At 47.2% G+C, this 13,947-nt stretch overlaps 1 protein-coding gene across 1 annotated transcript; it reads right to left on the bottom strand.

Moving 5' to 3' along the window:
- Nucleotides 1–1,408: 1,408 nt before the first annotated feature.
- On the bottom strand, nucleotides 1,409–8,477 carry LOC128210621 (keratin, type I cytoskeletal 9-like). The gene is made up of 4 exons (XM_052914973.1): nucleotides 8,350–8,477; nucleotides 6,874–7,212; nucleotides 5,338–5,535; nucleotides 1,409–1,706 (listed from the first exon to the last, which is right to left on the bottom strand). The coding sequence occupies exons 1-4, from the start codon at nucleotides 8,475–8,477 to the stop codon at nucleotides 1,409–1,411; spliced, it is 963 nt and encodes a 320-aa protein (XP_052770933.1).
- Between the last annotated feature and the right edge of the window lie 5,470 nt (nucleotides 8,478–13,947).

Below are 13,947 nucleotides of genomic sequence, written 5' to 3'. Positions count from 1 at the left end.
ATGCAGCATTTGGTAATGAAGCAATTGTTTGGCCACATACTCACTTTGTCTATTAATTAATTTTTCACCGTACTTATCACCATCATGAGCACAACCACCACCGTGCTTATCACTATCATGAGCACAACCACCATCGTACTTATCACCATCATGAGCACAACCACCACCGTGCTTATCACTATCATGAGCACAACCACCATCGTACTTATCACCATCATGACCACCACCACCATCGTATTTATCACCACCACCCTGCTTACCACCACCACCATCACTATCTCACCACCACAACCACCACCATCAACACCACCACAATCATCATCACCACCACCACCACCACAATAATCGTGCTTATCACCATCATGAGCACAAACAACATCGTACATATCACCATCATGAGCACAACCACCATAGTACTTATCACCATCATAAGCACAACCACCATCGTACTTATCACCATCATGAGCACAACCACCATCGTACTTATCACAATCATGAGCACAACCACCATCTTACTTATCACCATCATAAGCACAACCACCATCGTACTTATCACAATCATGAGCACAACCACCATCGTACTTATCACAATCATGAGCACAACCATCATCGTACTTATCACCATCATGACCACAACCACAATCACCACCACCACTACTACCACAACCACCACCACCATCACACCACCACCACCATCACCGCGATGACCACCATCACAATCACCATCACCATCATCAACACCACCACCACCACAATCACCATCATGAGCACAACAACCATCGTACTTATCACCATCATGCGCACAACAACCACCGTACTTATCACCATCATGAGCACAACAATCACCGTACTTATCACCATCATGAGCACAACCAACATCTTACTTATCAACGTCATGAGCACAGCCACCATCGTACTTATCACCATCATGAGCACAACAACCACCGTACTTATCACCATCATGAGCACAACCAACATCTTACTTATCAACGTCATGAGCACAGCCACCATCGTACTTATCACCATCATGAGCACAACCAACATCTTACTTATCAACATCATGAGCACAACAACCACCGTACTTATCACCATCATGAGCACAACCAACATCTTACTTATCACCATCATGAGCACAGCCACCATCGTATTTATCACCATCATGAGCACATCAACCACCGTACTTATCACCATCATGAGCACAGCCACCATCGTACTTATCACCATCATGAGCGCAGCCACCATCGTACTTATCACCATCATGAGCACAACAACCACCGTTCTTATCACCATCATGAGCACAACCAACATCTTACTTATCAACGTCATGAGCACAGCCACCATCGTACTTCTCACCATCATGAGCACAACAACCACCGTACTTATCACCATCATGAGCACAACCAACATCTTACTTATCAACATCATGCGCACCACTAACACCACCGTACTTATCCCAATCATGACCAACACTAACACCACCGTATTTATCACCATCATGACCACCGTACTTATCACCATCACGACCACCACTAACACCACCGTACTTATCACCATCATGACCACCTCTAACACCACCGCACTTATCACCATCATTAGCACAACCTCCACAATCGTACTTATCAACATCATGAGCACCACCAACATCGTACTTATCACCATCATGACCACCACTTACACCACCGTACTTATCACCATCACGACCACCACTAACAACACCGTACTTATCACCATCATGACCACCACTAACACCATCGTACTTATCACCATAATGACCACCACTAACACCACCGTACTTATCACCTTCATTAGCACAACCACCACAATCGTACTATCAACATCATGAGCACCACCAACATCGTACTTATCATCATCATGACCACCACTAACACCACCGTACTTATCACCATCATTAGCACTACCACCACAATCGTACTTATCACCATCATGAGCACAACCACCTTCGTACTGATCACCATCATGAGCACCACCATCATGACCACCACGACTGCATCATGAGCACAACCACCATTGTACTTATCACAATCATGACCACCAATAACACCACCGTACTTGTCATCATCATTACCCCTACCAACACAATCATACTTATCACCATCATGAGCACAACCACCGTCGAACTTATCACCATCATGAGCACCACCATCATGACCACCACGACTGCATCATGAGCACAACCACCATTGTAATGATCACCATCATGAGCACAACCATCATCGTAATAATCACCACCATGAGCACAACCACCATCATACTTATCACCATCATGATCACCACCACAACCGTACTTATCCCCAACATGAGCACCACCACCAACACCGTGCTCATCACCTTCATGGCCAATATCACAACCACCGTGCTTACAACCATCATGACCACCACCTCCACCAACGTGCTCATCACCACCACCATGCTTATCACCATCAAAACATCACTACGCAACATCTTCCTCATCACAATCATAATTATGATTATCCACTAACTTGCTCATCTCCATCATACCATCACCATCAACCACCTAGCTCATTACCATCATGACCACCTGCACCATTCTCACTCCCAACATGACCATCACCACCACAACCACCGTGCTTATCACGATCATGACCATCATCACCACCACCACCACCACCGTGCTCATCACCATCATGACCATCACCATCCATCAAAGTACTTATCATTTTCATTACCAATACCACCACTGTGCTCATCACCATTATGACCATCACCACATTTGTGCTCATCACAATCATGACCACAACCACCACAGTGCTTATCACCATCATAACCATACACCACCACCACCACCACCACCACCACCAACATAAACACCACCACAGTGCTCATCATCATCATGACCACCACCATCCACCACCATGCTTATCAACATCATACCATCACTATTCACATCACCATCATAATCATGACAATACACCAGCTTGCTCATCACCATCATACCATCACCATCCACCTCCTAGTTCATCACCATCATGACCACCTGCACTCTTCTCATCACCATTATGACCATCACTACCACCACAACCGTGCTTATCACCATCACACCATCAATATGCACCGACTTGCTCATCACCATCATAATCACCACTATCAATTACCTTACTCATCACCGCCATACCATCACCAGCCACCACCTAGCTCATCACCATCATGACTACCAGTACCCTTCTCAACCACAACACGGCCATCACCACCACCACAACCGTGCTTATCTCAATCATGACCACCACCACCATCTTACTTATCACCATCATGAGCACAACCACCATCATACTTATCACCATCATGATCACCACCACTATCGTACTTATCACCATCATGACCAAAACTACCATTACCACTACCCTGCTTACCACGACCACCACTATCACACCACCAACACCAACACCACCATCACCACCACCACCACAATCACCACCAACATCACCACAATCACTGTGTTTATCACCATCATCAGCACAACAACCATCGTCGTTATCACCATCATGAGCAAAACCACCATCGTACTTATCACCATCATGAGCACAACCACCATCGTACTTATCACCATCATGAGCACAACCACCATCGTACTTATCACCATCATGAGCACAACCACCATCTTACTTATCACCATCATGAGCACAACCAACATCTTACTTATCCACATCATGAGCACCACCACCATCGTTACCTTATCACCATCATGACCACCACTAACACCGTCGAACTTATCACCATCATGAGCACCACCATCATCAACACCTCGACCGACACATGAGCACAACCACCATCGTACTTATCACGATCATGAACACCACCACCACCACTCTACATATCACCATCATGACCACCACCACCACCGTGCTGATCACCATCATGACCACCACCACTACCGTACTTATCACCACCATGACCACCACCACCATTCTACTTATCCCCAACATGACCACCACCACCACCGTACTTATTACCATCATGAGCACAACCAACATCGTACTTATCACCATCATGAGCACAACCACCATCGTACTTATCACCATCATGAGCAAAACCACCATCGTACTTATCACCATCATGATCACCACCACCACCGTACTTATCCCTAACATGAGCACCACCACCACCACCGTGCTCATCACCATCATGACCAATAAAACGAACACCGTGCTCACCACCATCATGACCACCACCACCACCGCCTCCACCATCAACTTGCTCATCACCATCATGACCACCACCATCCTTATCACCATCATAACATCAGAATGCACCACCACCACTGTACTTATCACCAACATGAGCACAACCACCACCGTACTTATCACTATCACGAGCACAAACATTATCGTACTTATCACCATCATGAGCACAACCACCATCGTACTTATCATCATCAAAAGCACAACCATCATCGTATTAATCACCATCATGAGCACAACCAACATCGTACTTATCACCATCATGAGCACAACCACCATCGTACTTATCATTATCATGAGCACAACCATCATCGTACTTATCACCATCGTAAGCACAACCACCATCATACTTATCACCATCATGAGCACAACCACCATCGTATTAATCACCATCATGAGCACAACCACCATCGTACTTATCACTATCATGAGCACAACCACCATCGTACAAATCGCCATCATGAGCACAACCATCATCGAACTTATCACCATCATGAGCACAACCACCATCGTACTTATCACTATCATGAGCACAACCATCATCGTACTTATCACCATCGTAAGCACAACCACCATCATACTTATCACCATCATGAGCACAACCACCATCGTGTTAATCACCATCATGAGCACAACCACCATCGTACTTATCAACCCCATGAGCACAACCACCATCGTACTTATCGCCATCATGAGCACAACCATCATCGTACTTATCACCATCATGAGCACAACCACCATCTTACTTATAACCATCATGAGCACCACCACCATCGTACTAATCACCATCATGAGCACAACCACTGTCGTACTTATCACCATCATTAGCACCACCATCACGACCGTATTTATCACCATCATGAGCAATACCACGATCGTACTTATCACGATCATGAGCACCACCACCACCAACACAGTGCTTATCACCACCATGAGCACAACCACAATTGTACTATCACCATCATGAGCACAACCACCATCTTACTTATAATCATCATGAGCACAACCACCATCACCGTACTTATCACCATCATGAGCACAACTAACATCTTACTAATCACCATCATGAGCACAGCCACCATCGTATTTATCACCATCAAAATCACCAACACCACCGTACTTATCACCATCATGATCACTACCACCACCGTACTTATCACCAACATAATCACAACCACCAATGTACTCATCACCATCACGATCACCACCACTATCACGATCACCATCACTACCGTACTTATCACCAACATGAGCATAACCACCACCACAGTGCTTTTCACCATCATGACCACCAGCACCACAACCACCACCATGCTGACTACCAACATAACAATCACCACCACCGTACTTATCACCATCAAGACCAACATTACCATAATCACCACCACCACCACCCCACCACCATTGTACTTATCACCATCATGATCAACCGCCATCATGACCTCAACCACCACCGTGCTTATCACCATCAACACCACCACCATCACCACCACTACCATCTCCACCACCATCACCACCGTACTTATCAATTTCATGACCACAAACTCCATCGTACTTATCAGCATCATGAGCACAACCACCGTCGTACTTATCATGATCATGAGCACCACCACCACCACCACCACCACCACCACCACCGTACTCATAACCATCATGAACATCACCACCACCGTGCTTATCACCTTCATGACCACCACCACCATTCTATTTATCACCATCATAACCACTACAACCGTACTTATCGCCATCATAACTACCACAACCACCACCGTGTTTGTCACCATCAATACTACGACCACCACCGTGCTTGTCACCATTATGACCACCACAACAACCGTACTTATCACAATCATGACCACCATCACCATCGTACTTATCACCATCATGAGCACAACCACCATCTTACGTATCACCATCATAAGCACAACCACTATCGTAATTATCACGATCATGACCACCATCCCCATCGTACTTATCACCATCATGAGCACAACCACCATCTTATGTATCACCATCATAAGCACAACCACTATCGTAATTATCACGATCATGACCACCAACGCCATCGTATTTATCACCATCATGACCACCACAACTACCGTACTTATCACCAACATGAGTACCACCACCACCACCGTGTTCATCAACATCAAGACCACCACCACCACCACCACCACCGCCACTGTACTTATCACCATCACGAGCACAACCACCATCGTGCTTATCACCATCATGAGCACAACCACCATCGTACAAATCACCATTATAATCACTACCACCATCCTACTTACCACCATCATGACCATAACCACCATCACTACCACCGTGGTTATCACCATCACCACCACCATCACCACCACCACCGTATTTATCAATTTCCTGATCACCACCACCTTTGTACTTACCACCATCATGAGCACAACCACCGTCGTACTTATCACCATCAAGACCACCACCACCATTACCACCACCACCACCGCCACTGTACTTATCATCATCATAAGCACAACAACCACCGTGCTTACCACCATCATGACCACAACCACCATCACTATCACCGTGCTTATCACCACCACCAACACCACAGTATTTATCAATTTCATGACCACTACCACCATCGTACTTATCACCATCATGAGCACAACCACCGTCGTACTTATCTCCATCATAAGCACCACCATCATCACAAACTGGAACGTACTTATCACCAATATCAGCACAACCACAAACGTACTTATCACGATCATGAGCACCACCACCACCATCATCGTACTTATCAACATCATGATCTACACCACCACCGTACTTATCACCATCATGATCACCACCAGCACCGTGCTTGTCACCATCATAACCACCACCACGACCGAACTTATCACCATCATGACCTCCACTACCAACGTACTTATCACAATCATGACCATCATCTCGAACGAACTTATCACCATCATGAGCACAACCAACATCAAACTTATCAGCATCATGAGCACAACCACTATCGTTTTTATTACCATCATAAGCACAACCACCATCGTACTTATCACGATCATGAGCACCACCACCACCACCACCGAACTTATCACCATCATGACCACCACCACCACCGTGCTCCTCACCGTCATGACCAATACCACAACCACCGTGCTCATCACCATCATGACCACCACCACCACCGCCACCAACACCACCAACACCACCAACGTGCTCATCACCATCATGACCACCACCATGCTTATCACCATCACTATGCACCATCTTGCTCATCACCATCATAATCATGATTAAACACTACCTTGCTCATCACCATCAACCTCCTAGTTCATCACCATCATAACCACCTGCACCCTTCTTATCACCATCATGGCCATCACCATCACCACAACCGTGCTTATCTCCATCATGACCATCACCACTACCACCGTGCTCATCACCATAATAACCATCACCATCCACAACAATTCTTAACCCATCATGCCCATCACCATCCACCACCACCACTGTGCTCATCACCATCATAACCATCACCATCCACCACCGTGCTTAACACCATCATGACCATCACCACCACCACCACTACCATCACCTAGCTCATCACCATCACGTACAATACCACAACCACCGTGCTCACAACCAACATGACCATCACCACCATCACCACTGTGCATATCACCAACCTGACCACCACCACAAACACCGTGCTTATCACCGTCATGATCATCATCATCATGACCACCACCATCCATCACCGTGCTTTATCACCATCATGACCACCACCATCACCACTGTGCTCATCACCATCATGGCCACCAACATCACTGTGCTCACCACCATCATGAACACCACCACCACCACCTTGCTTATCACCATCATCACCATCACCATCCACCAAAATGCTTATAACTTTTGGTACCAACACCACCACCAAGCTAATCACCATCATGACCACAACCACCACCGTGCTCACCACCATAATGACCATCACCTTGCTCATCACCATCTTGACCACAACCACTACCACCATCACCATGCTCATCACCACCATGCTTATCACCATCAAACCATCACTATGCACCATCTTGCTCATCACCATCATAATTATCCACTACCTTGCTCATCACCTTCAAACCATCACCATCCACCATCTAGCTCATCGCCATCATGACCATCACCATCCACCAAAGTGCTTATCACTTTCATTCCCAACGCCACCACCATGCTCATCACCATCATGACCACAACCACCACTGTGCTCATCGCCATTATCACCATAAGCCACCACCACCACCGCCTCCACCAACACCACCACCACCACCGTGCTCATCACAATCATGACCACCACCATGCTTATCTCCATCATGACCATCACCACCACCACCACTACCACCATGCTCATCACCATAATAACCATCACCATCCACCACCGTGCTTAACACCAGCATGACCATCACCACCACCACCACCACCACCACTGTGCTCATCACCATCATAAGCATCACCATCCACCACCGTGCTTAACACCAGCATGACCATCACCACCACCACCATCACTGTGCTCATCACCATCATGACCAATACCACAACCACCGTGCTCACAACCATCATGACCACCAACTCCACTGTGCTAATCCCCAGCATGACCATCACAATCAACAACGTGCTTATCACCAACATGACCATCACCAACATCACCACTGTGCATATCTCCATCCTGACCACCACCACCACCACCACCACTGTGCTTATCACTGTCATGACCATCATCACCACCGATCTCATCATCATCATGACCATCACCATATATCATCACGACCACCACCATCACCACCGTGCTCACCATCACCATCACCATGCTTATCACCATCATGACCATCACCAACACCACCGTGCTCATCACCATCATGACCATCTCCACCACCACTGTGCTCATCACCAACATGACCACCAACACCACCGCTGTGCTTATTACCATCATGGCCATCACAACCACCATCACCGTGCTTATCACCATCATGACCACCACAATCACTGTGCTAATAACCATCATGACCACCACAATCCACCACCTAGCTCATCACCATCATGACCATAACCACCATCACCATGATCATAACCATTATGACAATCACCACTACCATCTTGCTCATGACCATCACAACCACCACCACCACCACCACCGTGCTTATCACTATCATCATAACCAGCATCCACCACTGTCCTTATCACCATCATCACCATTACTGTGCTTATCACCATCATCACCATCACTGTGCTCATAACCATCATGACAATCAACACTACAATCTTGCTCATCACCATTATGACCACCACTATCACCATGCTTATCACCATCAACACCATCACCGTGATCATCACCATCATCACCACCACCATCAACCACCGTTCTTATCACCATCACCACCATTACCGTGTTTATCACCATCATCACCATCACCGTGCTCATAACCATCATGACAATAACCACTACTATCTTGCTCATCACCAGCATGACCACCACAACCACCACCGTGCTTATCACCATCATAACCATAACCACCAACCATCGTGCTCATAACCATCATGACAATCACCACTACCATCTTGGTCATCACCATCATACCCACCATCACCACCATGCTTATCACCATCATGACCAGCACCATCACCACCGCACTCAAAACCATCATGACCAACACCACCACCACCACCACAGTGCTCATCACCATCATGACAATCATCACTACCATATTGCTCATCACCATCATGACCACAACCACCACTATGCTTATCACCATCATGACCACCACCACCACCATGCTTATCACCATCATCACCATCATGACAATCACAATCACCATGCTTATCACCATCATGACCATCACCACCATCACAGTGCTCATAACCATCATGACAATCACCACTACCGTCTTGCTCATCACCATCATGACAACCACCACCACCATCACCGTGATTATCACCATCATCACCACCACCATCCACCACTGTTCTTATCACCATCATTACCATCACTACCACCTACGTGCTCATAACCATCCTGACAATCACCACCACCACTGCGCTCATCACCAACATCACCATCACCATGCTCATAACCATCATGACAATCACCACTATCATCTTGCTCATCACCAACATAACCACCACCACCACCACTGTGCTTATCACCAGATTGGCCGTCACAACCACCATCGCCGTGCTTATCACCATCATGACCACCACAATCACTGTGCTTATAACCATCATGACCATCACAATCCACCACCTAGCTCATCACCATCATGACCATCACTACCATCATCACCTTGCTTATCACCATCATGACCACCACCACTACCGTACTCATCACCATCATGATCACCACCACCACCGAGCTCATCACCATCATGACAATCATCACCATCATGCTTATAACCATCATGACCACCACCATCGCCATGCTCATCATCAACATGACAACCACCACCACCATGCTCATCACCATCATGACCACCTACACCATCACCATGCTCATCACCATCCCCACCACCACCATGCTCATAACCGTCATGACAATCACCACCACCACTGTGCTCATCACCATCATGACAATCATCACCATCATGCTCATAACCATCATGACCAGCACAATCGCCATGCTCATCATCAACATGACTACCACCACCACTGTGCACATCACTATCATAACCACCACCATCACTGTGCAAATCACCATCATGACCACCACCACCACCGCGCTCAACACCATCATGACCACCAACACCAGCACCACCGTGCTCATCACCATCATGACCAACACCACCATCACCGTGCTCATAACCATCATGACAATCACCACCATCACAGTGCTAATAACCATAATAATAATCACCACCAACCACTGTGCTCATAACAATCATGACAATCACCACTACCATCTTGCTCAACACCATCATGACCACAACCACCACTGTGCTTATCACCATCATGATCACCACCACCACCATCACCATGCTTATCACCATCATGACCACCACAATCACCATGCTTATCACCATCATGACCATCACAGTGCTCATAACCATCATGACAATCACCACTACCATCTTGCTCATCACCATCATGACAACCACCACCACCATCACCGTGATTATCACCATCATCACCACCACCATCCTACACTGTTCTTATCACCATCATTACCATCACTACCACCTACGTGCTCATAACCATCCTGACAATCACCACCACCACTGCGCTCATCACCATCATCACCATCACCATGCTCATAACCATTATGACAATCACCACTATCATCTTGCTCATCACCATCATGACCACCACCACCACTGTGCTTATTACCATCATCACCATCACTACCAACCACCGTGCTCATAACCATCATGACAATCACCACCAACAATCTGCTAATCACCAATATAACCACCACCACCACCACCGTGCTTATCACCAGCTTGGCCATCACAACCACCATCGCCGTGATTATCACCATCATCACAATCACTGTGCTTATAACCATCATGACCATCACAATCCACCACCTAGCTCATCACCATCATGACCATCACTACCACCACCACCTTGCTTATCACCATCACAACCACCACCACTAATGTACTCATCACCATCATGACCACCACCACCACCGAGCTCATCACCATCATGACAATCATCACCTTCATGCTTATAACCATCATGACCACCACCATCACTGTGCTCATCATCAACATGACCACCACCACCACCACCATGCTCATCACCATCATGACCACCTACACCATCACCGTGCTCATCACCATCACCACCACCACCATGCTCATGACCGTCATGACAATCACCACCACCACTGTGCTCATCACCAACATCACCATCACCACTACCATCTTGCTCATCACCACAACCACCACAGTGCTTATCACCATCATGACCACCACCACCACCACCACCACCACCATCACTGTGCTTATCACCATCATGACCACCACAATCACCATGCTTATCACCATCATGACCATCACCACTATCACCGTACTCATAACCATCATGACAATCACCACTGCCATCTTGCTCATCACCATCATGACCACCACCACCACCATCACCGTGATTATCGCCATCATCACCACCACCATCAACCACGTTTCTTATCACCATTATCACCATCACTGTGCTTATCACCATCATCACCATCATGACCACCACAATCACCATGCTTATCACCATCATAATCATTACCACCATCACTGTACTCATAACCATCATGACAATCACCACTGCCATCTTGCTCATCACCATCATGACCACCACCACCACCATCACCGTGATTATCGCCATCATCACCACCACCATCAACCACTGTTCTTATCACCATCACCACCATCACCGTGCTTATCACCATCACCACCATCACCGTGCTCATAACCATCATGACAATCACCACTACCATCTTGCTCATCACCATCATGACCACCACCACCTCCGTGCTTATCACCATCAAGACCACCACCACCATCCACCACCGTTCTTATCACCATCATCACCACCACCACCACCACCATGCATATCACCATCATCACCATCACAGTGATTATCACCATCATCACCACCACCATCAACCACAATGCTCAAAACCATCATGACAATCACCACTACCATCTTGCTGATCACCATCATGACCACCACCACCACCACCATGCTTATCATCATCATCACCATCACCACCATCACCGTGCTTATAACCATCATCACCATCACCGTGCTCATCACCATGACAATCACCACTACCATCTTTCTCATCACCATAATGACCACCACAGTTCTTATGACCTTCATCACCATCACCACCGTGCTTATCACCATCATCACTATCACCAACATCACTGTGCTCATTGCCATCATGACAATCACCACTACCATCTTGACCACCACCACCACAAAGCTCATCACAATCATAACCACCACCACCACCACCACCACCACTTTGCTCATCACCATCATGACCATCACCATTCATCACCGTGCTCATCACCATCATCACCACCACCACCACCACCACCACCACCACCACCATGCTTATCACCATCATCACCACCTCCACCAACCACCGTGCTAGAGACCACATGACCATCACCACCACTACCACCACCATCACCACCACCCTGCTCATCACCATCATAACCATCACCATCCACTAACAAGCTTAGCGCTATCATGACGAACACCACCACTGTGTTCACCACCATCAACACATCCACAACCACCACCACCACGACCATGCTAACCAACATCAGCATATTCACCACCACTGTGCTCACCACCATTAGCACATCCACCACCACCGTGCTCACCACCATCATCATATCCATCATCACCGTGCTCACCACCATCAACACATCCACAACCACCACCACAACCACTGTCAGTATATCCACCACCACCACCACCACCATCAGCATATCCACCACTACTGTGCTCACCACCATCAGCACATCCACAACCACCACCCCCACCGTGCTCACCACCATCAGCACATCCACAACCACCACCTCTACCGTGCTCAGCACCATCAGCACATCCACAACCACCACCTCCATCGTGCTCACCACCATCAGCACATCCACAACCACCACATCCACCATGCTCACCACCATCAGTCACTGAAACATGGAACCAATGCAGTCAATAATTCCCATAAAACTCATATATAATTGAAATA

The sequence above is a fragment of the Mya arenaria genome, chromosome 12 (genome assembly GCF_026914265.1).
Source record: "Mya arenaria isolate MELC-2E11 chromosome 12, ASM2691426v1".
NCBI lineage: Eukaryota > Metazoa > Mollusca > Bivalvia > Myida > Myidae > Mya > Mya arenaria.
Note: the sequence above shows the minus strand (reverse complement) of the source record. Positions and strands in the feature narration are given on the sequence as shown.

Excerpts from the sequence above, each read along its gene's own strand:
- LOC128210621 (XM_052914973.1), bottom strand. The coding sequence starts at position 8,477 with ATGGCGATGAGCACAGTGGTGGTTGTGGTCATGATGGTGATGAGCATG. Across the intron at positions 7,213-8,349 it reads GATGAGCTAGATGGTGGATG|TGGTTGTGCTCATGATGCTG; the intron begins GTGATGGTTTGA and ends TAAAAACGATAG. Across the intron at positions 1,707-5,337 it reads AGTGATCATGATGGTGATAA|TGGTGGTCGTGATGGTGATA; the intron begins GTACGGTGGTGT and ends CGGTGTTGTTAG.